Below are 23,496 nucleotides of genomic sequence, written 5' to 3' on the forward strand. Positions count from 1 at the left end.
AAAGCAAGAAGAAAACCTAGGTGCATGAATTAATACCTGGTGGGCGTGCCGTATCTGACTTGACTCTATTTATTGTTGTTGCGCTCTTAGCTAAAAAAGATAGGTTACAGCAGAAAAAAAAAATAAAAACAAATGGTAAGACTGGGGTTCGAACCCAGGAGACTCTCGTCAGATGGGATTGAAGTGTACGATTGTACCACTTAAGCCAGCCGCCTTAACCACTCGGCCATCTTACCCTTCAAATTAATTTGGTCCGTAGGCAGCGCTATAGCCTAATGACTGATTACACTTATCCATTTGAGACTATGAATCCGCGGTCGGTAGGAAGCTATTGAAGAGCTACCACATCAGCCAGGTAGCTGAGAGGTCGATTCCATGATTCTGAAAGTGCATTGACTCGTCTTTTTAGAAGGCTGTTATTGACACTTCCATTCCCAGAGAATTGATCTCGGGCATATCATTATCGAGACAGGAGCTGAGATGTTCATGGCTACTACGTTGGATGGACATCGTCCACCTTCCTTGGTTGTCACCATATTTCTAAGCTGTATCTAATGACCAACGCTAATAAGGGTATGTATAATGTCATGCGTCGGTGCTATCATTATAATTTCTCAAACAAAGACTAAGCTCTCTTCTAGGCTAATTTGTCTTACTGCCTGTGGCCCCGTTTGGTAACTCAGCTAAATCGAATCTGTCGTTATCATACAATAGCATGTTTCTTGTCGTGTTAGGGCTCGCGAAGGCGTACAAAGAATCTCACGGGATATCTAGTTCTATCACAGTGTTGGCTTTAAAACTCGAGGCACATACCATCAGCATCTTATTAAATAGGAACACAAGATGAGAGCCTACATCTGCACGATTGACGGAAATGGAGGCATCAGTGTGCCATAACCTTCTATTGATGGTATAAACAGTTTAACAAACTTGTTTTGGCATCACGATTTGCCTCACTTACTCCTAAGTTCCACATGCTGGCCAAAGTGTTCGGATGCTTGAATTCCAGGATTTTCTCAAACTGCCCATTACTTGTACTTCGAGGTCACGTTCTTTGAGGTATCCTTGATTTTGGTATACTCTTTTCTGGTGGAGATTGTGTGCTTTTAATACTGGTACACGAATGTCAGGTAATGTTAGTAAGAACACTTTGGCGACTGTACTGTAGATCAGATGCAGGTTTCCGAGGCTTTGATTAGTATGGCCGCCCTGACTCCAGAACACAGTCAATGACAATGAAAGAAGACTAAAGAACTTGCAAAGCAAGTAACGAAACCTTTCAAGAATGTATTGAAAGATATGAGAGTGCGGAGCCTCCGAATAGTGGATCATGCTCCGGTTGACTGCTTTGAATGATAAGGCTTGCCATATTATCCAACCCTGTGGGGTAGGATAATCCAAACTGGGTTTCCCATAGTAGGTTTGGAGTACTTCAGCACACAGTGGTTGTATGAATGTATAACCTGTCAGGAACGTGTCAATGTGATTGGCTATTCTTATCAGAAGCGAGACGCCGCCCTCGGCAATCCAAGGCCACGCTGATTGGTAGAACCACGGGCAAAACCGAAATTGCGGCCATGGATCCACAGCAAACGCCGCATCTATCGGGCTATCAGCCAATCGTAGTGCTTATGCTACTGACTAATGTAAGTCACATGATGTTACAGCGAGATGCACCAGTCAGGGACGAGGATGCAGAAAAATTGAACAAAAGAGAATCTGAATATTCTCTCAGATTTGCAACCTCAGTAGGTATCTTTCACTAGTAAGCACCAGGCATAGAGTGTGAAATCAGCCGTTGTAAGTTTGTGTGCATGATATGGGCGGAATACTCATCCCTCCTGTTAGTGGTTTATGCTGACGCAATCGGCGCCATGGCTGGCATAAACATAGCTCGTCGATCAATCATTTAAGGACAACTTGGTCGCTGCCCGAGGAAGCTGTAATCACTCCCTGGCTTCTATAATCAACGACATAATGTCCCCCATTAAAAGCGTCGCTGTCATTGGCACCGGGCCCGCTGGTGCCATTGCGGTGGATGCCTTGATGCAGGAAAAGACATTTGACAGAGTCCGGGTGTTTGAGAGACAAGAAAAAGCCGGTGGATGTTGGTATGTCCGCTGCTTGGAGCAATCTGTCGTGACTCGCGATTAATCCGGGTAGGGTGTCGCGGGAGAACGAGAAACATGTGCCTCTTGATGTCGATAAGCTATCCGCCAGGACGGCCGATGCTCCCATCCCAATCCCGTCCGATCTGCCTGCATATACGCCTGCAGTGACCCAACATCGCTTTACTGACTCTCATATCTATCCGAACTTGCACACCAATGTCGATGCTTCAACAATGGAGTACTCCCAGGAGTCGATTCCGACCGTCCGCTCGGAGATGTCAATTGCTTTGCACGGACCAGACACCCCGTTCCGTCATCACACGGTCATCAGACAGTTCATCGAGGATCTGCTGAACCGAAACGGCTACCAGGATCTTGTAGAATACAACACGACCGTGGAACGTGCGGTCAAAGATGCCCAAAGTGGCAAATGGGTGCTGACCCTGCGGCGCGCGGGCAAGTCCGGTGCGCTTGATTACTGGTGGAGTGAGACGTTCGATGCACTGGTAGTCGCATCAGGACACTTTTCTGTGCCATATGTGCCTGCCATTCCAGGATTGAAAGAGTTCATCGAAAAGTACCCAGAGAATGTGTTGCACACGAAGCAGTATCGTGGTCCTGAACGCTATCGTGGCAAGGTACGGCCCATCCCTTCAAGCTAGACTGGCGCTAATAGCCACAGCGAGTTGTGACCATTGGAGCGTCAGTCTCTGCTGCAGACACCGCCGTCAGTCTGATCGGATCAGCCCAGTCACCCATCTATGCTGTGGTCCGTGGGCGGTATAACCCCTACTTTGGCGACTGGGCGTTCAGACACCCATCCATTGAGCGTCGACCACCGATTTCGAATATCTCCAGTGAAAACGGACAGCGGACGGTGTATTTCGAGGATGGAACCACGGTATCGGATGTAGACTATATCATCCTCGGCACCGGTTTCACCTGGGCATTGCCATACCTGCCGGAGATTCCGACCAGAAACAACCGCGTCCCTGACTTGTACCTGCATGTCTTCCACCAGAGGGACCCTTCTTTGGCATTCATAGGAGGTGTATGTACTGACTGTCGCTCACCTGGGACATCGAGCTAACGTTGCTAGGTTGGTGCTGGATTGACCTTCAAGATCTTCGAGTGGCAGGCCGTGGCTGCAGCCAGAGTGCTGGCTGGCAAAGCTCAATTACCATCCTTGGAGGAACAGCAGAAATGGGAGCGGGATAGAATTGAACAAAAGGGCGATGGACCGGCGTTCACCACGATCAACCCCGACTTCCAGGACTATTTTGAGACCCTGCGTCAGTTGGCGGGAGAGCCAAAGGAAGGCGAGGGGCGAGTGTTGCCTCCGTTCGAACAGGAGTGGATGGACGTGTTCAATGCTGGTCATGAGCGTCGGATTCGGATGTGGCAGAAGGCTAATGAGGCGGCCGCCAACAGTAGATTGTAGAGAGTTGGTGAGATGCCGGGTGTAGCATTTAGCCTAATAGACAGTCACATGCACCCGCCCCCTCCCCCCCGATTCACTTTCTCCTCTCCTCCTTCAATCATGCCACAGTAACTCCACCCCTCATGGAAGATCCTCCAATTCCTGGCAAAGCAAGCATCCCCCCAGCAGCCGGCAGTGCCGATCTGCACGCCAATGCAATGACCCTCGAATAAGTCCTCCAATCAACGCAATGCGCGTCTCGGTCTTAAGCTACGGAGTCGCAGCTAGTCTGAGAGATGATGGATCAGAATGCGCCTGAAATATAACCCCTCCCGCATCTTGGGGAGTCTGACATCAACCATCAAGTGCAGGATGTTTGTGTCGGGTCACTCTGCTGTCTTTGGTGCGCTGGTTTTGCCCCTCGCGGCGGCCAAGTCGTTATGGTCTGATTCTCCCGGCAATTACAGTAGTATCATCACTACTGCGTTTCCTTTAGGAAATGGACGACTGGGAGGTAGAGTGCCTGGAATGTTTGATACGATTGGATGCTGAATTGTCAAAGCCATGCCAATAGGCTCGTATGACAAGGAAATCGTCAATCTCAACGTCGACTCGTTGTGGCGTGGAGGCCCTTTTGAAAGTTCGGTGCGTGAGCTTACTCCATGTTGGAGGCATAACAGTACTGATAGTGCAGACGTATTCTGGTGGAAACCCGAATGTATCCAAAGCAGGAGCACTGCCTGGCATTAGGGAATGGATCTTTCAAAATGGAACCGGCAATGTCTCTGCCCTTCTGGGAGAGTTTCCCTACTATGGATCTTATCAGGTGTTGGCCAATTTGACCATCGACCTGAGTGAAGTGAGCAATGTTCATGGGTACCGTCGCAACCTGGACCTGGAAACGGCGGTCTACTCGGATCATTTCAGCACTGGGGAGGATTATATCGAAAGGTACGCTACTTGGCTAGATCGATCGGCGCTAATTGGCGTAGGGAAGCCTTCTGCTCGTATCCGGATAATGTGTGCGCTTATAGACTGAGCTCAAATTCCTCGCTGCCAGCGATTACATTCGGTCTGGAAAATCAACTCACGTCTCCTGCCCCGAATGTCAGCTGCCATGGGAATAGCATCAGCTTGTACGGCCAGACAGATACTTCGATCGGGATGATCTACAACGCTAGGGTGACTGTCGTTCTACCGGGGTCTCGAAACACCTCCGACCTCTGCTCGTCTTCTACTGTCAAAATTCCCGAGGGAGTAAAAGAAGTGTTCCTCGTGTTTGCTGCTGGGACCAACTATGACGCCGCCAATGGGAATGCGGAGGCGAAGTTTTCGTTCAAAGGGGAGGACCCGTATACGACGGTTCTCAAAACAGCCACCGATGCCGCAAAGAAATCCTATGCAGCACTCAAGTCATTCCACGTGAAGGATTTCCAAGATGTCTTTGGCCAGTTTACTTTAACCCTTCCAGATCCTAAGGGCTCAGCTGAGAAGCCGACCACCCAGCTTCTCTCATCCTATACCCAACCAGGGGATCCATACGTGGAGAACCTGCTCTTCGACTTTGGCCGCTATCTGTTCATCTCATCCTCGCGACCCGGATCGTTGCCACCCAACCTGCAAGGACTCTGGACCGAGTCGTACTCTCCGGCCTGGAGCGGTGACTACCATGCCAATATCAATCTACAGATGAACCACTGGGCTGTGGATCAAACCGGCCTCGGAGAACAGACAGAGCCCCTTTGGACATACATGGCCGAGACATGGTTGCCTCGAGGGGCTGAGACGGCCGAGTTGTTGTATGGGGCTTCTGAGGGTTGGGTAACGCACGATGAGATGAACACTTTTGGACATACAGCGTGAGTACATAGTCCTATTAAAGTCAGTACTGACATAGAATAGGATGAAGAACGTCGCACAGTGGGCCAATTACCCTGCCACCAATGCATGGATGTCGCATCATGTGTGGGATCATTTTGACTATTCTCAAGACGTTTCTTGGTACCGCAAGACAGGATACCCCATACTCAAGGGAGCAGCCCAATTCTGGTTATCCCAGCTTGTGCAAGACGAATACTTTAAAGACGGCAGCTTGGTTGTCAACCCCTGCAATTCGCCCGAGCATGGCCCGACGGTAAGATCCATAAAGCTACTCAACAAACACCACTGACTGTCTAGACCTTTGGCTGCACCCACTATCAACAACTCATCTGGGAAGTATTTGACCACGTTCTCCGCGGCTGGGAAGCATCAGGAGATGACGACACCTCGTTCAAATCCGCCATCTCCTCCAAATTCTCCATCCTAGACCCAGGCATCCATATTGGCTCGTGGGGTCAAATCCAAGAATGGAAGCTCGACATTGACGTTGAGAATGACACTCACCGTCATCTGTCCAACCTGTATGGCTGGTACCCCGGCTACGCTATTTCCTCGGTGCACGGATTCAACAAGACCGTCACCGATGCCGTCGAAACAACGTTGTATTCCCGCGGCACCGGTGTCGAGGACTCCAACACTGGCTGGGGCAAGGTGTGGCGTAGCGCCTGCTGGGGGCTTCTGAACAACACGGACGAAGCATACTCGGAGCTGTCGCTGGCGATCCAAAATAACTTTGCCGACAATGGCCTGGACATGTACGGGGGGACGCCGCCGTTCCAGATCGATGCGAACTTTGGTCTCGTGGGGGCAATGATTTCGATGCTCGTGAGGGACTTGGATCGTGCGGGTGCGAATGCTAGTGAGGCGCAGAGGGTACTTCTGGGACCAGCCATTCCGGCTGCATGGGGAGGGGGTAGCGTGGAGGGGCTGAGGCTGCGGGGTGATGGAGTGGTGGGTTTCCACTGGAATGACGATGGGGTTGTGGATTCGTGCCGGGTTGATACCTCTGGACGAAGTGCCTCACCGCTGGAGTTTTATGTCAGTGGGGGTGATGCTATTGATTGTTCGTAGTCAATACCTCCGACACATCATTCAGCTGTTGCAAGTACTTTAACTTATCCATCAGTGAAGAGATCTCTAACCCAACTAACATCATCATTGAATACTACTAGTCCTACTCGATCGCAAGTTCCTCTACCAACCTCAACCTGTATCTTTTCGCTACAATACCAATTCCTTATGAATTCATTGCTACTACTCCCTCCAAACGCCCAAAATTCCCAAAGAATAGTACTACAATTGCCCCACGCAGAGTGAACCTCTAGCCCACATCATCCACAAAGGAACCCCCAGTGAAGGCAAATTAAACATCCTCAACATCCACCGTAAGCAGAAATAACCCGTGGAAACAATCCACATTATCGGCTAATCAGCTGTCCATCTCAGTCGAGGATATGCCGAGTTATAACGGAGGACTTTTACTTTGTTGCTTAATGGAATAGAACATATCTTCTCTACTATTTATCTCTACGCAACTGAGAAAATCGTCCCGATATAATTTGACACACCTGCACCAGAAGACGGTAAGCAAGCCTGATTGCTACGCTCGACCGACCAAGAATCCGCTCGATATCATCTCCAGGGAATATGCACGTTTCTAGAATTCTTCGAGATTGCACGTGCCTTGTTATCTTCAGTGATGACAAGGGTTCTTATTGTCGAGGGAGCATAATGCGAGTGCTGGTTATGGCATAATGCATAGGTTTGGATGAGTATAGGATTCGTTTGTTGGGGTTATTTTTTCGCTATAGTTCCCGGGTATAAGATCTGCTCTATTTGTCATATCTGAATTATTCTTAGATGGTATAACTGACGAGAAAATCGTAGAATTGTTACTATGGATTCAGTAAGTTCAGCCAGATGATACCTGAGGTTATCTATACCTGGAGTAAGGCTGCACAGATATGAAAGAAGAACTGTTACCTCATTTGCTAGATAAGGGTAAGAAAGATCGTTATACAACTAATCATCCACAATATAAAGCATACTGACATTCCATCCTGGCGCTCCCTGGGTGTTTAACCATTCCTGTCCCCTCCCTTTCTCAGCCTTCTCTAACCTGGTAGGAGAGGGAGGGGGATTGATTTCTTTTGTTGATATTGTTGGGGGTGGTTGGTGTTTCTTGGGTAGATTAGAAGAGTATGTATGGGTTGCGTGGTTGATTGGGTGTATGGGTTTGTGTTCTTGTTAGAGGGAATTGGGATATTCAAATTGATAGTAATATATCTAGCGCCAAGAGTGCATATATCAATGCAAGGCTGGTTGGTGGTGATCTAGAGGGATTAACCGCACAACTAACACAACATATACTATGCATAATACGCCCAGTACAAATGCAGCATCCAGTCCTGACACATATTCCACACATAATCTGATTGGTTACGGGGTACTGTCCGGGGTACAGGTACTCTGTACTCCCCCCGCATTTATCCGTGATTTATCCATCTCGGCTATAGAGGAGGGGTTGATACAAGTCCCCTGGTTCCACAGATGAATACGCCCATCTTGTATGCTATGCTGTCTATGAATCAATCTATCGCTAATCTATCACACGGAGAATCTTTACCGAACTCCAGGATATAACCCGCTGTACATCATATCCCATATACAAACATACACAAAATGACCTTCACTGACAAGGTCTACGCCATCACAGGCCTCGCAGGCATTGGCCTCGCCGTGGCCCGTCAACTGCACGAGCAAGGCGCTCGTCTCTCGCTCGCCGATATCTCCGACGCAGCGCTTCAAAATGCACTGGCTCAGCTTCCGAACGCTAATACCGACAATACCCTCACCACGGTGGTGGATGTGGGCTCGGTCACGTCCGTCAATGACTGGATTGATGCCACGGTTCGTCATTTCGGCCGTCTCGATGGCGCTGCCAATATGGCCGGTGCGATTGGCAGCAAACACGGCACTGGGGCGTTGACGGAGCAGGATGATGCGGAGTGGGATATGTTGTTGAGAGTTAATCTGACTGGAACGATGTATTGTCTGCGGGCACAGATTAAGGCCATTCAAAACACGAGCCAGACGGGTAGCATTGTCAATGCGGCGAGCATCCAAGGCATCAGGGGCTTTGCGTTGCATGCTGCTTATTCGGCAACCAAGCATGGGGTTGTTGGTTTGACGAAGAGTGTGGCTAAGGAGGTGGGACCAGCCATCAGAGTGAATGCCGTGGCACCGTGAGTAGTCCTTGTCATTAAAGATTGGGGCTTTGTGCTGACAAGGATAGTGGGTCAATTCAGACGCCACTGTTGGACAAGGCGGTTGCGATCCAGGGAAAGCTGAACACCATGCCGACGGTGTTCCCTCGGGTGGGCACGGCGGATGAGGTGGCCCAGTCCGTGCTGTTCTTGCTCAGTGATGCCGCTTCGTATACCACTGGGGGGGTGTTGAGTGTGGACGGCGGATGGGACCCGTAATCCTGGTCCTGATCCTAGGGTCATCTGTCGGTAGTTGCTCCTAACCAACATGTTGGTTTCAAAATTGGCCCCATGTTGGATCCCGCAGGATCAATCTGCAAATGGCCCCATTCCTGTCACGCATACCCGGACGTCGACGCTATCAGGACAGCCACAGGAATGCGCCAATGACTTCAACTATGAGTTTCTGCTAGGAAAGTGGAGAAGGTCAAGCACATACACAGCATGGCTAGTGAATTTAGCGTAGGGTCCGGTCGAAGGATCCGGCCACTGCTTTCGCTCGATGTAGCGTTTTTGGTAGATTTACTAGTCCCCTTAGTTCCTGAAGTTCTGCGCGTCACTGCCATTGGCATGAACATACCCCTCGATGGCTTTTGGCCATCCATCTACGTAATGCAGATAGTTCCATCCCAGACGGGCATCCTGAGATTGTTAGTCAGGTTCATGCTGAGATGGACAGTACTTACTCCTTGTGCGAATCCAATTGAAGTGTTGACTGCAATGGGTTAGCATTCGCCAAGTATTGTGGATGCAACACATACGGTAATGGAAATAGAGAACATCTGCTTCGCTGCCAGTTCCAGACAGCACACCAACACCACCCGGAGCATAGACAACCCCGTGGTTCGACCCGTAGACAATGGTACCCCCTCCTTGGAGGGTTTCACGACCATCCTTGTCCACAAACGGGCCGGTCACATTCTTTGATCTGCCGACGCGGATGCTGTATCTGTACAATCGTCAGTATCAACTCATTCACAGAACTAGTGCACATACTCGTCTCCCATGGGTGGAAAATTGTGGACATTAAACTGGCAGCATTTGCCATGGCTGAACCAAAGATAGTAATACGGCGCCTTGTAGGTCATGAAGGATCCCTCGATGGGCTTGGTTTTGGCCGTTGGGACGTACGCCAGGTTGGTCGCGTCCGGTTTCTTTGGCGTTTTGATCGACAGGAGATGTTCGGCCAAAGGCACCGAGAAAATGCCATGCCAGTAGCTCCCATAAAGCAGACGAGGTTCTCCGGTCTTCTGATCTTTGATGAAGGCGCCATCAATCGCGTTGGAAACCGTGTAGGGATAGACATCAGACAGATCACCCTTGCCCGTGTTGACCACAGCGCCATGATCCGTCCAGTTTCCACCTTCGGGGGAATCAGAGGAAGCGACTCCAATCGCGCTATCGCGACTGCCAGACTCGCTGATCGCATAGAAGCAATAGAAACGGTTCTCCCATTCCACCGTCGTCGGAGCCCAAGGGCGTGTACGGTTCTGCTTGTCGATCACACTGGCCTCGTCGAGGACAGTACCGACTTCTTCCCATGGCCCATCCAGGGTGCGGGACTTGTGAATGGGGATGTGCACGCCGCCTTTAAACAGATAGAAATAGCCGTCATACTGGATGATGTTGGGGTCATGCGCGGCCACATTGCCCAGGTTGGGCAGAGGATATTCGGTGGTTTTGGAAAAGGAATGGGTGTCAATGCCCGCGGATGCGCTCGGCGTGGGAGCTGTCGGAATGGCGCTCACTGCATATAGCAGGAAGCATAGAATGGAGATGGCGTTTTGCCACATAGTGCAGGATATCAGATGATGTCAAAAGAGTGGCACGGGGAAAGCCCTTAGAAAGTCACAATGCTAACAAAAATTGTGCGTAAATGACAAAGGGGCGGGCGGGCGTCCGGGGACCTCATGAGGATATATGCCAGGCAATGATTGAGGGTTAAGCGAATTGGGGCCGAATTGATCCCGCCCCCATGAGGAACAATCACAAGGCAGATAGATAACTTGAATCGCCTCGCTCAGGAGGCCATGCAGCACCCCGTGCGCATCGTGATTGGTGGTATCGAATCAAGTAGGCTAGTAACGGGCTAACGGAGCCAGCAAGGCTTAACTAGCTGTCGGACGGGCTGACAAGAGACAACACAGAAGGTGAGAGATTGCAACCCACGAGGCTGTGATGGGCAAATGGTGCATGGTGGCTGCCCCTTTAAGGGGACAATGGCAGGGAACGTTAGCGTGGGTTGACCCCAAACCAGATGAATGATGTATCTGCTGAACAAAGACCATCGACCTGGACCAGAATCTATGACGGAGGCTTCCTTTCAATTGACTTTGCGGGTTTCGTTGGAACCGTCAGATCCCGGCTGTATTCTCCGTATTGATCGGGCGTGGCTTGCACGGTTGCAGCCAATCAGAAGCCCGGCTGCAAGGAAACCCTGAAAATCCGGATCCCCAAGGCGTGTCATGCCCTGCAGCGGTACGGGTTTCATACGATACATCAATACCAGGATATACACATCCGCTAAGCACCGCTAAAGAGTGTTGCCTGCCTAACATGGTTCCTATCACCAGGTGCGCCCGCTAAAATTCTGTCGCATTAGCTCGCTAGTTAGTGATTGAGCCAATTGATGGCAATGTATTTATCTTGATACCGCACAGCCGGTGAAAATGCTGCCCTACGAGTGGGGAAGTGATAGTTTCCTTAAACACCGGGAAAGAGATGTTCCCCAACTACTTCCGCTGACTCACTCCTATCTCTGCATAACTAACTAGAGCTACATAAGAGCATCTTGCAATCACTCTGGTGCAGATAAATAGAATGATGCGCTGCCAGGAGCCACAGAAAGTCTACGTACCGATCTGTTGTTGGCTGAGCTCATCATAATCGCCACTGCCTCTGTTCAGTTGCTATCTTATCCCTCTGGGCAATCAACTCAGCAGCCTTCTCATGCTATGATCAATTGATTCATCACGCCCTGATGGGAACATCAAGATCTCTCCAGGTTGACACCTCAGGTTTCAAAACATGGAGTTCAGTCACACCCACGACGTCATTTATTGCCAAAGAACGGGGTAGAGAACCTGCAGGGCTGGAATAAATTGTCTAAATCAGATCCCTGCAGTCGAGTGATCGCATGTTTACTTATCCAGGTATCAACTCAGGGTGCTGTGGGTGGTTCTGATATCATCCGAGGGATGATCTGCGATCCACTTTCCGCCCATGTCCCGCGATCGCGATGTCCCAATGACTTACTATTGACATCGCTGCGGATCCTCCTGTTCGGGATCGTTCGTGTCGTCACTGCGCCTCAATGATCGTCTGCTATGCAGCCATCTCATTATCATACTATGTACAAAAGGCATACGGGTACAGTACAGAGATGTATTGTACAATACATACAGTCATCACGATTGAGGGACTATGGCATGAGATGTGTTTACATCATTACTGAAAGGTGATCCCCGTCAGATCACCCCAATCGAACGCATCGAGGAAGGGATCGAGGTCGCCAGGAGGCTATAGTCTGGTTAGTTCGCATTCAGCAGCTCAGCAGCATCTTAGCTTACCATCATGCCAAAGCCGGGGGTTGGCGCCATGCTCATGTCGGGAACAAACGGCGGAGGCATCCCAGGACCCGCGTTCAAGCTGGGGACCTTCACAGCATGTTAGTCAAGAAAACCAAGTCTCCTGAATACTTACTTGGTTGGTCTTAAAGTTGCCCAATCCCCAGTCGCCGAGATGGGTGCAATTGGCATGTCGGGTAAAAAGGGTCTGGGCGAACATGATCACTCGCTCGACGACCTCCTGCTTATAGATCTGCGCTTGGCTTGGCCACAGGCCCACTTTCACCAGAGCTACAATGGTCGACATGAAGAAATACTCCTTGGCCCCTTTGACCACCAGGAGGAGGCGGGATTCGAGGCATGCCAAGGCCACCTCCACCAAGGAGATCAGGGACTCGGGGAGCCCGGGGAGGGTTCGGGTGAGTGATGTGGAAGAGCCTACTACGGATTAGTCACTCGACATGGAAGCCAAAGATGGAAGCCAAAGGGTTCAATACCGTTGTCGCTTTGTCCCTGGTGTAGGAGTTGGCATATCGTGCAGTAAGCCTGCATGGTCCAGTCTCCCATGTTAGCGAGAGACAGCTGCGGCGATGTTTCGCGTAAGCGCCGCTGCGTTGATAGAATCATCGACGCCACTTCTAGGCGAGCCCGAGCGGACGGGGCAAAGAGGGAATCCTTTGGGGCTTCGATGGCGAACGGAGTGTGGATAGATAACAGAGAATGCCCGATTTTGTTCTCCAATAGGGCTCGGATGAGGAGCACGCGGTGGGCGGTTTGGAAGTCGTCCATGTCCGAGATAGACCACCGGGGCATCTTTGAGAGGTGTCGATTGAGCTCAAAGTCCAGATGTAGGATATCATCGTACCGGCAGCTGATCCGCGGGGAGTGCATCAACGCACAGGCTTTGAGTCGCAGAGGAAGGGATTGTACGAGGACCGCTTGGAAGGAACAATCAGTGATGACGTCCAATGACTTGGCCGTTGGCAGCTCGGTGCTGCCCTCTTCGATATCGCTGTCATTGATATTGAGCGCCGGAGCTGTGTCGTAATCAGCCTCCTGGAGCGACGGCGGCATGCCTCGTTCGAGAGACACCTGCAGATCAAGCTCAACGATGGTGGTCCATATGCGCCTGCGCATTTCCATGTTGAAAACGGAGATCCGAGCATATCGGGTTGGATCCCGATGGTAGCCGGCCATCATGGCTTGCTTGACGAGCGTGCCCGTAGCGAGCCAAGCCTGACTGCGTTTCATGCCATGGAAGTTGAGAGCGATGATCAAAAGCGTGTTGAGGCGGAGACTGGTCAGCTCCGGTCGCTTGATGTGTGCATTGTCCATCCACTTCTCTGCATGCAGGACCCACTCGACGGCCGTATAGCATTGCAGATTCCCCTCATTCTTCACCTGCAGGGTATGGAAATCGGCGAAGTTCCATGCACAAGCCAAAACCAGTAGGAGCTGCACGACAAAGATTGGCGAGACCATATCCGGGGATTCTCTCTGCGCCCAGAATTCATCCAATTCTTTGAGGAACGACGGGACATGAAGGATCCGATGGGCCGATTCGATGTAGGTGCAATATAGAACGACCAGCTCATCCACCACGGCACGGGTGGGGAGCATTGGGATCATCGAACTGGTGGTGGGCGTAGGAAATGGGGTATTCAGAGGCTTCTTCTTCCAGATGCCTTTCCTCACTCTCATCAGATCGGGCCGTAATGCAGACAAATGCGGACTGGCCTGACGGATCTCCTCCGCAAAGGCCCTGAGGTCAGGGAACTACAAGACGTAAACATTTGACCAATGGTTGATCCGAGGACAAAGGGATTGAAGCAAGGGATAGGAGCAACGGTTACCTGTGCGATAAGGTTGGCAAAAATGCCCGAACCGTTGAAGCGGGTCTTGGTTTCTTTCCCACGCATCATGATTCGAGGGGAGACGTCCAATTGATGTGAAGGCGAAGGGGGACTATCATCGTCTTCGTCTGGATGAGGATGTGTGACCGGATGGGCCTCCGGGGGATGGTGACGATGCAACAGGTCGGTGGTGACATACGGTTCCTGATTGACGGCAGCCTTGGGGGCGCCCAGGACGGTTTCCAGAAATTTATCCCGTTTTTCCTCAACGGGGAGCGAGGGATGACACCGAGACGGTAAACTGCTTATCCCCGAGTCCGGGGTAGGGTGGGCAGTCGCCCGATCAGCTTGGGGCATTTGCACCGTGGTTGTGGGACCTCGCTCGGAGAAAACGGGCGAGGCCACTGTATTGGGCTGCTGCCAGAGAAAGCCATCCTCATAAGTGCACTTGGATGGCGTCTTGCTCTTCTGGCAGCGGCTGCAGACAGGATATTCACGGTCGCAGCGGAGCTTTCTGCTGCGACACTGCATACACGCCATGGTCCGTCTGCGACGCTTCCTCACCCGCTGTTGTTCCGGCGGGGGCTCCAGGTCAGGAGCCCCCAACGGCTGGTGAAAATCGGCCATCCTACTGGGGGGAAACCTTTCATCGGAGACAACTGATGGGGAGGGGAGAACTTGCGAAGAGTTGCTAGGCGCCCCTCTGAGTCTCGCCGAGGGTCATCGGTCGGGTCGGTCGGTGTTCAGATAAGGAACTGGGCGAGGGCCTCCGGGGCGGTGGCTTACGTGGTTGGCCCACCGGCCCTCTTCTCCCAATCTGGTAGCCTGTCCCGGCCCCGTTTCACCCCATCCCCAGAACGACAACGATCTCCGACTGGGTCCAATCGTTTTCTCTGGCAGATTTAGGCAGAGATCAAACTAGCCAACCTGATGGAGTATTTCGGGTTGGGCTATGGGCAACAATTGCGCGGTTGTTCACAATTCCAGATACCACCCAGCCGTGCGGGGGTTCGTTAAGACGGGAAGAACCCCTGACCGAGGTAAGACAATTCTCAGTCACTGCAGTTTCGACGATGACTGCGCCTCAATCCTCCGTGGACCATTCCCGTTAGTCATCTGAGTCGCAGCCACTGAGACGGCCAGTGGTCTTGCCGTTTTAGGCCTAGTGAAGGGACTCCAGGGGTCCAGTAACTTTCTATAAGCTTAACACGGTTACAGAAATTTGGGAAAAAGGAACCGCACAACCCGGATTCCATCTCCACTAGACATTGGACTAAACTCAGCAAGAACCTAGTTCCGAGAGATTCTAGAATCTAGATAATCTCCTCCATTCAAAGAAATTCTGGTCGCAATGTGGAAATTATTACCATGTGCCTAGTGCAGCAGTGCCCGTCCCTATAGCGTGGTAAGACTGGCTGCCCGGCGCAATGGCATCGACCTTTACGGAGTTCCACCTTAATTAGCATCGCGCTGATTGGCGAGAACTAGTACTCATGTGCCATTTATATACGATGACTCTTCATGAATCACGATAGCAAAGATAGAACATGGCCTGCCTAGCAGGCACGCGGATTTCCAAGGACTTGGTCGGGGATAGGGGATAGTCTCGGGGAATTCACACAGCATCTCCGAGCCTGACGGCCATATAAATCAGGATGAGTGCCACTGTTAGGCACGGTCGCGATGATTGAGGCTGCTTCTTATTCGCGACCTATTATCGAAATACGCAGATACTCAAGACACAGTCATCGACATCCTACGTTCAGTTCGCTACCTGAGCTTCAGCAATGCTCCGCTCACTCCTCTCGCGCGGTGGCCTCATCCGCAACGACAGCTATATCTTTCCCACTGTCGATCCCAACGAAGACGGTCCAGACTGCAAAAAAGACTGCGCCGACTGCACGGTGCAATTTCCCTCCAAAGTGAAGGTTGAAACCTCCAGGCCGCTGTACGGTCACATCAAGGAATTCCACACCCATGTCCTGGTCGCAACAGGCAAGTCGGATTGGACCGAAAAGGTCGAGAATGAGAAGGGGTCTCTGATGGAAGCGTTTGATGAGTCGTCTCACAAGTCGCAGCATGGCGTATGTCTCTCAATCCTTGTGATATGCAGCTGTCTAACAGAAACAGCGCGTTATGGTCTCCGCCTCGAATCTCGAATCCCCAGACACCGACGAGAAGTCCGAAGGAGCCACAATTCTGCTGCTACCATCATTCACCTTCATCGACTCCGTCCAACGAAGCGACATCAACGATGTCATTACTCGCTTCATCGACGCTCCCTTGTCCCAGAACGGCATCCCCGCCAACCCTGAGTCCAAACTCTCCCCCCGACCCTGCCAGTACGATTACATGGTGCTGCTGTGTTCTCACCGACGACGGGACGCCCGCTGCGGAATCACGGCCCCATTGATCAAGAAAGAGCTGGAGCGACACCTGCGCCCTCTCGGGCTATACCGCGATGCCAACGACGAGCGCCCCGGTGGCGTGGGGATCTTCTTTGTATCACATGTGGGCGGACACAAGTTCTCCGCGAATGTCCTGATCTATCGCAAAGAGCAGGAGCAGATGATCTGGCTGGCTAGGATCAAACCAGAGCATTGTGAGGGAGTCGTCAAATACACCCTCTTGCAGGGGAAAGTGGTACACCCCGAGTCGCAGCTGCGAGGAGGATTCGATAGAAGTCGGGGCGTGACGAGTTGGTGATACACGGCGAAAATTTACTATAAATAGATAAATTATGATTAGAACTAATACATCAAGTAATAAGAGCAACGCTACTTCAATGTTGACCGAGCAATGGCTTACAATCCCATGGAAAAGTGGTCAAACACGCTACGTCACCCGCGCTGGACCCGCGTTAATTGATTTCGCGCACGCGACGGACCAACCGCCGGGGCTCCATTACCACGGCACTCCCAACGCACGGTTTACCCCTTCCTCCGATAGCATTCCTACTACCAATAGCATATCCTTATCCTATCTCCATTGAGCAACCTTGTCAATATGCAATAATGGCGGCCGTCATCGCTCCGGAGATCGCAACCCAGTCCGCCAATTTACGCGCCGAACTGAAGGAATGGGAGAGAGCGTTTGCGGTCGCAAACGGGGGGAAGAAGGCGGAACGGAATGATATCAAGAAAGTCCCTGAAATAGGTATTTCTCTCCTAATTAATGATGACTACATTCGCATACTGGCTACCAGACTGGTCCGACTAATATGTTGTGCCTCAGCCGCAAAATACAAAGAATACTCCCGATTAAAAGCCCTCGAGTCGAAGAACGAGAAGAAAGCCATCAAATTAGAAGAACGCCTTAAAAAGCGAAAGCACACATCACCGACCGGACCAGAGAACACGGATACCACTTCAACACCTCGCAAAGCCGCTAAAGGGATATTCGAAACGCCTTCCAAGTCCCGCGTCGCAACATCACATCCCTCCGAAGTTGACCCTTATGATTCGCCCTCCGTCCTACGAAGACTCTTCAGCCCCAGCACACATCAATCACCGTTGAAAGCAGCCATTGGTCCCACTCCCCAGCGAGATGGAAAGGCACTCGGTCTGTTTGACCTCCTCTCCGAGTCGGGCGGTAGCACTGCCACCCCTTCAGCAACCAGAATGGCGAGCGTCCGGGATACGGCTGCTCAGACCCCGTCAAGACGGAATCAATTAGATACTATCGCAGAGGAGGAGGAAGGGGAAGAAAGTCCCCGAGCGCAACGAACGCCCGCATCATCCGGGAAGAAATGGATGCTTTCGACTCTATTCGCGACCCCGACTACATGGCGCTACGCTATGATGGAGAACGAGGGCCCCAGGTATCCCGCGTACATTAGAAACGAGCCAGAACCGGAGGAAGTAAACGAGGGCCCGGCTGAATCAGAGACCCCTTCCTTCCTTCGACGATCTACATCAGGACGGTATGACACCGGCAACGAGGGTGGACTCAGCCCTATTGCTGTTCGGAAGAGACCGCAATTCGTCGGCAAAGGACTTTCAGCCCTGGTACAGGGGTTGCGCGATATGGAAGAAGAGCAGATGCAGGATGACATGGACGTTCTTCATGAGATCGAGGCAGAGCAAGCGGCACTGAATGATGTGGGTGATAGTCAAGCACCCGACGAGCCGAGTTGGATCTTCAAGAAGAAGGGCCAGAAGCGCACGACGCGCAAAGTGCGCATGAAGCCGGTGGTTTCGAAGCCGAAACCAGAACCTGAATTACCGGGTTCAGATAATGAGGAGGAGGATCTCGATGAGGAACAGACTGTCGTCCCCGAGACGCAGCATCTTGCCCCCGAGGCCGAGGCGCACGATATAGACGAGGTCGAGTCGCTTCATACCATGTCTGAACCGGACTTTGACTCTGACCCTGACTATGACGAGTCGAAACCTGCGAGAAGCAAGAGCTTCTCGGAGAGGATGAAAGAGGCCATAGCGGCTGATAAGCCACAGGAGGAACGCCAGGAGAAGTCGCCGCAGCCAAAACCAAAGGAGCAGGAGAAGGAGCAGGAAAAGAAGCCTCGTGCCCGGAAGGTGAATCCTGCGGCGCACGCCAATTATCGTTCGTTGAAATTGTGCAACAAAAACACCAAAGCGCGAGGCGGCAGGCGTTTCGGTAGAAGATAAAGATACCCCGTTGTCAGAATTACGAGCAACGACTACGCACATAATTGTCGAGATACCAGTCAATCGAAGAGTATCTATGTCTATTGTCATGCCATATCATCCACGGGCCCATCCACCAAGTAGCCGTCAATCGGGGATATACCGATCCCGTGCATATTGCACCCGTCTGGCCTGAGCCAATGCATCGCGAGACCTCCCTTGATACCGTCCCCGCGAGGGACTCGACGGCTTCGACACCCTCCCCCGCCCCCGATACACCGGGGTAGATGTCCGATCGGGCTCCTCCGCCCGAACATCTTCATACTGTACATTACGATCCCAGTCCTCCAGCGACGAATAAGGACTTCTCAACCACGCCTGCAACTCGTGCAGAAACAGGCGCGCATTATCCCTCCCTAGGAAATCTCGCAAAAGTTCCTCTGCCTGTCCGGCGCTCCCTTTAATATCCACGGTGCGCAGGATCGCAATAATATACTCGAGCAGGAATTCCGCATTATTCCCCCGTCGGTTCTCGAGCCTTTGCGGGCCGGCGCGCGCCACCCGACCAGATGCAGGCTCCTCAGTTTCGGGGTTGAGGAATTCGAAGACTTTCAGTTCCCGTCGGATCCATTTCCGGGCCCGAGAGACGAGATCTTCCTCGCGGTTGAATCGTTCAGGTGTCAGCTCGCGGTACTGCGACATACGATTGGATCCGACTCGCAGGGAGTAGAGTTGGTGGCGATAGATATGCTGTCGGCGGCGGAGCGGGTCGTCGGGAGGTTGTTGGGTGTCTGGACGAGGGTATGGACGGGGACGACGCGGACGACGCGGGGCACGATGCAATGAGGCCCCAGATGCATGAGAGGACGAGGCTGTAGCGCTCACTACCGGGAGTTGATAGACCTTATGCCCATTGGGACTGTCGAGATCATATCTCACAGAAGTGACTTCACTTTTACCTAAATCCAAGACCAATTAGCACCAACAAAACCAACCAATCAGAAAAATATACATACAAAGCGGACAATTTCTTCTCAACTCCAACCAGCTCACCAAACACAGAAAATCGAAATTCGCATGTCGACAAGGCACCGCGACGGCGGCTTCGGAGACCGGCTCGAGACAGATCACGCACGGATTCGCTTCCTTGTCGCCTTCATTGTCACCTTCCTTGTGCGCTACCTCTTGCAGCGTCCTTTGTAAGATTTCCTGTTGCAAGTCGACATCATGGGACATGAGATTGATATCCGACTGCGAAGAGGTGGCGTCGAACGGATATCATGAGTGATGGAGTAGTGCTATCGCGACGGATGGCTGACCGCCTGGGACGTCATGGTGCTGTGACCGCCTTCTGGTGTGGGTTTCGCTGCTGATAGGTTGCGATGAATGGGATTTGACGGGCAGAATTGTACGGGACGCGGTTATGGCGGGGGTGGTAGGACGGCATCGGCTGGAGAATACGTATTGCCACGGAGGTGTGGATTGCCACGATATAGTAGTTGTTGAAGATGGTGTTTTGGAGCTTTATGGTTACAGTGACTGGTGTTTCTCTAGCAACTAGAGCTTATAGTAGACACCATAGATACTATAACCTTTGAATAATTTTAGGCCACGAAAATCTGTTCTATTCTTGAACCTCAAGCTTGAACATAATATGCTCGATATACTGCGGTGTACGTGGCAATACTCCAGGCCGTGCAGGTATGTAATGTGCGGGCGGAAGGAACCAAGCGGTCAAGACATGTCGGAGACCACCCTCTGATCGCCGGCATATTGGCAAAATCTCCGCGCAAACCTCCTAGTCGCACGCACGCTGTGGCGAGAGTCCTACTTCCTATGTAGAGACAAGCACTAACGATACACTGCTGATTGCTATGGTTGATGAACATGAGATCTGCTAAAGCTGTAGTGACCGAAAACGCAGCCGCCATGCGCGTCCAGGCCCATGGCTCCGTGTCGCGGACCATCACCAGCTTAAGGCGATGGTCCATCATCAACAAAGAACTTCCAGGTACGCTTTGGTTCTGCGATCGCTGCAGCTGTGCTAACATATGGCGATTAGTGGTGTCACAGGTTCGATCTATTCACGTCTACGATTTCGACAACACATGTAAGGAGGGGGCCCCGGGTTGGCGGCGCGTCGAGTTAACGCCGTCTAGTATTCTTGAGTCCGCTTCCGAATCCGCAGCTATGGAATGGCCCGACTATTGGGTTCCTGCAGGCTTATGAGAGCTTTGCGAATGGCGGCTGGTGGCATGACCCCAAGTTGCTGGCTGCGACTGGTGATGGTATGGAGAAGGAAGAGGCACGGGCTTGGGAGGGATGGTGGAATGAGCAGATTGTGCGACATAAGTGATGTGTGTTTGATATGCGGGCTGCGACTGACTCGTCATAGGTGCAACTGGTCAAGCTGAGTATGGAGCAGAAAGATGCCCTTACGGTGCTGCTGACCGGCCGCGGTGAGAATAATTTCTCGGAACTCCTCCGCCGTATGGTGGATAGCAAGAAATTGGAGTTTGATCTCATTTGCCTCAAGCCTGAGGTTGGCCCGAGGAGCCAACGGTTCTCCACTACTATGGAATTCAAGCAGACTTTCTTGGAAGACCTTGTTCTCACTTACGACCAGGCTGAAGAGATTCGCGTTTACGAAGATCGCGTGAAGCAGTGAGTCTGGTTCTGCTGTTGGCTGATGGCATACTGATACGCTGCAGTGTGAAAGCTTTCCGGGATTACTTTGAGCAGCTAAACCGCAGGTTACAGTCCGGGCCGAATGGCGCGAGAAAGCCCATCAGCTCCGAGGTCATCCAGGTAGCGGAAGGATCGATGTACCTTGCCCCTGTAATGGAAACCGCTGAAGTGCAGCGTATGATCAACTCTCATAATCATTCTATCCGCAACGCGGCTATGAACCGGGCCAAATCCCCGTACGGCCGACTACGCATCAAGCGGACTATCTTCTACACCGGCTATCTCATCTCCAATACTGATTCTGGTCGACTGATCCGCCAGATTTTGAACCCTATGCTGCCCTTTGGGCTTGCTGATTCTAATGATCTGAAATACATGGCCAACAGCATACTAATCACTCCCCGTCCAGCCCCTCGGTCTATTCTTGATAAGGTTGGTGGCATCGGCAAGAAGCTGAACTGGCAGGTCACCGGGACTGCGTGTTTTGAGAACCGCGTCTGGGCTGCAAGGTTGACGCCCGTGCCAGCCACCGAGAAGTACTACACGGAGAACCCGCATCCGGTGGTGGTCCTGGCGGTGCGCAAAGGCGCGCGCCCGATTGACGCTGGCAAGATCCAGAATTGGCACCCGGTCCCTGCTGACAAGGCCTTGACTTTGGAGACGGTCGTGGGCGAGAAGGTGGTCCTTCGCGTTGAAGAAGAGAACCCCAACGAGGGCGAGTGGGAGAGTCAGTTCCCGAACAAGAATAACAAACGTCGCCACCAGCAGGAACGGGATGAAGAAATCCTGTATCCGGATCAGACCCAGGACGGGCCGCCCCATAGCCGACCACACTATAACCCGCGCTATGGAGGCAATAACCGTCATCACCATGATGACGGTCCTCGGCGGGGGTCATATCGCGGGCGTGGGCGTGGGTCAACGTCGCGCGGCCGAGGCCAAAGCCGGGGCGGGCGTGGCCGAGGGCGTGGTCGGGATGCCGGACCTCCGGGAGGATATCGGTCCCTGGACGATTATGGCGGTGGGTACGAGGGGATTCACTACGAAGAGAAGCCGGGCGGCAACAGCGGGGGTGGCGGACCGGTGATGAATTATTAAGAGGTCGATGGTTGATGGACGTCACATGGCGCATTGCGTTTTGCGTTCTGCATGCTGCTTGCATTGCTGGCTTGATGCTAGTTCTACTAGGCCTGATTTCTGCAAATTATCAATGAATCAATTCAATGCTTGATAGTCATGCCCCGGCATAGATTCAGACTACCATCCTAACCCTATATCTTCTCCGTGTCCTAGACACTTTCTCCCCTCCAACAAATCCTCCCCCACGCCCATCGATGCGTTCTGTAAGATGTTAGCGAATAGAAGTCTGTATCGGGGCGAAAGGATTCATGATAGCTAGTATATCAATTATGAATACCTTGCACCTGTCTTCTTGGGGATCTCTCCGAGGGTGGAAGCAGTAGGAATGGATCCCGCACGGATTTCACTTCACCTCCCATACTCCTCATCCTCTCGTGTCCTCCTACCTGAACCATGCTTCCAGTTTGCTCCTGGTCTGACATCATACCAGTTATCAGGTATCCGAGTCTTGGACAGCTTCTTTTCACGTTCTTCGTTAAAGTCCCGAAGTAAGGTTTAAAACCAACGTATGGGCGAGCTTTGGTTGGTGAAGTCCATTTCTTCCTCCCAATCTAGATGACATCTCTCTCTGTCCATGCCTTACTGACATGAGACCACGTCAGCAGCGCTCGCCCTCAGATCCAACCACACTCAATTTCTATCCAGGAACGATCGAGAAATAGCTAGACTCGTATATGATGTGTCATGGGGCCATACTAGGCTGACACAACTACTATGAGTCAAGACTAAGCAAGCTGTGACACGCCTCCGAGGCGCAGTGTGGACTATCCGAAAGCTTGGTAGATCCGCAAAACCTTATGTCAAGGCGATGCCAATGCCCTGGTCGGCAACTTCCGGCTGGCGAGTGTTTTACTGCCTCGAATAGCTTCGAGGTGGATGGGCAAGTCATATCAAACGCTAACGCTGGCTTCTTAATGAGAGTGGCTTCAGGATCTACGGTTATCATACAAACCAACTCTGCCAG

At 51.9% G+C, this 23,496-nt stretch overlaps 8 protein-coding genes across 8 annotated transcripts; 5 read left to right on the plus strand and 3 right to left on the minus strand.

Annotated features, from left to right (window-relative positions):
* Positions 1–1,776: 1,776 nt before the first annotated feature.
* Positions 1,777–7,744, plus strand: BO80DRAFT_498006 (FAD/NAD(P)-binding domain-containing protein; the record flags this gene model as incomplete). The annotated part of the gene is made up of 11 exons (XM_025724109.1): positions 1,777–1,800; positions 1,894–2,111; positions 2,164–2,749; positions 2,794–3,162; positions 3,211–3,548; positions 3,903–4,050; positions 4,226–4,482; positions 4,524–5,390; positions 5,434–5,665; positions 5,710–6,450; positions 7,703–7,744. The coding sequence occupies exons 2-11, from the start codon at positions 1,978–1,980 to the stop codon at positions 7,742–7,744; spliced, it is 3,714 nt and encodes a 1,237-aa protein (XP_025569413.1). The 5' UTR covers positions 1,777–1,800; positions 1,894–1,977.
* A 350-nt stretch (positions 7,745–8,094) lies between these two features.
* On the plus strand, positions 8,095–8,897 carry BO80DRAFT_369632 (SDR family NAD(P)-dependent oxidoreductase; the record flags this gene model as incomplete). The annotated part of the gene is made up of 2 exons (XM_025716406.1): positions 8,095–8,657; positions 8,708–8,897. 2 exons carry the CDS (start codon positions 8,095–8,097, stop codon positions 8,895–8,897), a joined length of 753 nt encoding a protein of 250 aa, XP_025569414.1.
* A 131-nt stretch (positions 8,898–9,028) lies between these two features.
* On the minus strand, positions 9,029–10,555 carry BO80DRAFT_430188 (endo 1,5-alpha-arabinase). The gene is made up of 4 exons (XM_025720654.1): positions 9,675–10,555; positions 9,440–9,627; positions 9,365–9,393; positions 9,029–9,320 (listed from the first exon to the last, which is right to left on the minus strand). Exons 1-4 carry the CDS (start codon positions 10,469–10,471, stop codon positions 9,213–9,215), a joined length of 1,122 nt encoding a protein of 373 aa, XP_025569415.1. The 5' UTR covers positions 10,472–10,555; the 3' UTR covers positions 9,029–9,212.
* A 1,395-nt stretch (positions 10,556–11,950) lies between these two features.
* On the minus strand, positions 11,951–15,084 carry BO80DRAFT_430189 (putative C6 transcription factor). The gene is made up of 5 exons (XM_025720655.1): positions 14,098–15,084; positions 12,742–14,020; positions 12,381–12,682; positions 12,248–12,334; positions 11,951–12,197 (listed from the first exon to the last, which is right to left on the minus strand). Exons 1-5 carry the CDS (start codon positions 14,722–14,724, stop codon positions 12,126–12,128), a joined length of 2,367 nt encoding a protein of 788 aa, XP_025569416.1. The 5' UTR covers positions 14,725–15,084; the 3' UTR covers positions 11,951–12,125.
* Positions 15,085–15,792: 708 nt separating this feature from the next.
* On the plus strand, positions 15,793–16,818 carry BO80DRAFT_430191 (sucrase/ferredoxin-like domain-containing protein). The gene is made up of 2 exons (XM_025720656.1): positions 15,793–16,181; positions 16,228–16,818. Exons 1-2 carry the CDS (start codon positions 15,885–15,887, stop codon positions 16,801–16,803), a joined length of 873 nt encoding a protein of 290 aa, XP_025569417.1. The 5' UTR covers positions 15,793–15,884; the 3' UTR covers positions 16,804–16,818.
* A 293-nt stretch (positions 16,819–17,111) lies between these two features.
* Positions 17,112–18,725, plus strand: sld2 (the record flags this gene model as incomplete). The annotated part of the gene is made up of 2 exons (XM_025723032.1): positions 17,112–17,253; positions 17,332–18,725. The coding sequence occupies 2 exons, from the start codon at positions 17,112–17,114 to the stop codon at positions 18,723–18,725; spliced, it is 1,536 nt and encodes a 511-aa protein (XP_025569418.1).
* Positions 18,726–18,771: 46 nt separating this feature from the next.
* Positions 18,772–19,976, minus strand: BO80DRAFT_394769 (RING finger domain protein). The gene is made up of 2 exons (XM_025717290.1): positions 19,721–19,976; positions 18,772–19,663 (listed from the first exon to the last, which is right to left on the minus strand). The coding sequence occupies exons 1-2, from the start codon at positions 19,938–19,940 to the stop codon at positions 18,852–18,854; spliced, it is 1,032 nt and encodes a 343-aa protein (XP_025569419.1). The 5' UTR covers positions 19,941–19,976; the 3' UTR covers positions 18,772–18,851.
* Positions 19,977–20,526: 550 nt separating this feature from the next.
* BO80DRAFT_430193 (rRNA 2'-O-methyltransferase fibrillarin-like protein) lies at positions 20,527–22,630 on the plus strand. The gene is made up of 5 exons (XM_025720657.1): positions 20,527–20,715; positions 20,767–20,814; positions 20,864–21,045; positions 21,100–21,368; positions 21,416–22,630. Exons 1-5 carry the CDS (start codon positions 20,634–20,636, stop codon positions 22,488–22,490), a joined length of 1,656 nt encoding a protein of 551 aa, XP_025569420.1. The 5' UTR covers positions 20,527–20,633; the 3' UTR covers positions 22,491–22,630.
* Positions 22,631–23,496: the final 866 nt, after the last annotated feature.

This window comes from Aspergillus ibericus (genome assembly GCF_003184845.1).
Source record: "Aspergillus ibericus CBS 121593 unplaced genomic scaffold BO80scaffold_86, whole genome shotgun sequence".
Taxonomy (NCBI): domain Eukaryota; kingdom Fungi; phylum Ascomycota; class Eurotiomycetes; order Eurotiales; family Aspergillaceae; genus Aspergillus; species Aspergillus ibericus.

Excerpts from the sequence above, each read along its gene's own strand:
- BO80DRAFT_430191 (XM_025720656.1), top strand. The coding sequence starts at position 15,885 with ATGCTCCGCTCACTCCTCTCGCGCGGTGGCCTCATCCGCAACGACAGC. Across the intron at positions 16,182-16,227 it reads CTCACAAGTCGCAGCATGGC|CGCGTTATGGTCTCCGCCTC; the intron begins GTATGTCTCTCA and ends TAACAGAAACAG.
- BO80DRAFT_394769 (XM_025717290.1), bottom strand. The coding sequence starts at position 19,940 with ATGTCCCATGATGTCGACTTGCAACAGGAAATCTTACAAAGGACGCTG. Across the intron at positions 19,664-19,720 it reads GAGAAGAAATTGTCCGCTTT|GTAAAAGTGAAGTCACTTCT; the intron begins GTATGTATATTT and ends TCTTGGATTTAG.
- BO80DRAFT_430193 (XM_025720657.1), top strand. The coding sequence starts at position 20,634 with ATGCGCGTCCAGGCCCATGGCTCCGTGTCGCGGACCATCACCAGCTTA. Across the intron at positions 20,716-20,766 it reads CATCAACAAAGAACTTCCAG|TGGTGTCACAGGTTCGATCT; the intron begins GTACGCTTTGGT and ends TATGGCGATTAG. Across the intron at positions 21,046-21,099 it reads GATGGTGGAATGAGCAGATT|GTGCAACTGGTCAAGCTGAG; the intron begins GTGCGACATAAG and ends GACTCGTCATAG.
- BO80DRAFT_430188 (XM_025720654.1), bottom strand. The coding sequence starts at position 10,471 with ATGTGGCAAAACGCCATCTCCATTCTATGCTTCCTGCTATATGCAGTG. Across the intron at positions 9,394-9,439 it reads TGTTCTCTATTTCCATTACC|TCAACACTTCAATTGGATTC; the intron begins GTATGTGTTGCA and ends AACCCATTGCAG. Across the intron at positions 9,321-9,364 it reads CAATTGGATTCGCACAAGGA|GATGCCCGTCTGGGATGGAA; the intron begins GTAAGTACTGTC and ends TAACAATCTCAG.
- BO80DRAFT_430189 (XM_025720655.1), bottom strand. The coding sequence starts at position 14,724 with ATGGCCGATTTTCACCAGCCGTTGGGGGCTCCTGACCTGGAGCCCCCG. Across the intron at positions 12,683-12,741 it reads CCAGGGACAAAGCGACAACG|GCTCTTCCACATCACTCACC; the intron begins GTATTGAACCCT and ends AATCCGTAGTAG. Across the intron at positions 12,198-12,247 it reads CCCCCGGCTTTGGCATGATG|CCTCCTGGCGACCTCGATCC; the intron begins GTAAGCTAAGAT and ends ACCAGACTATAG.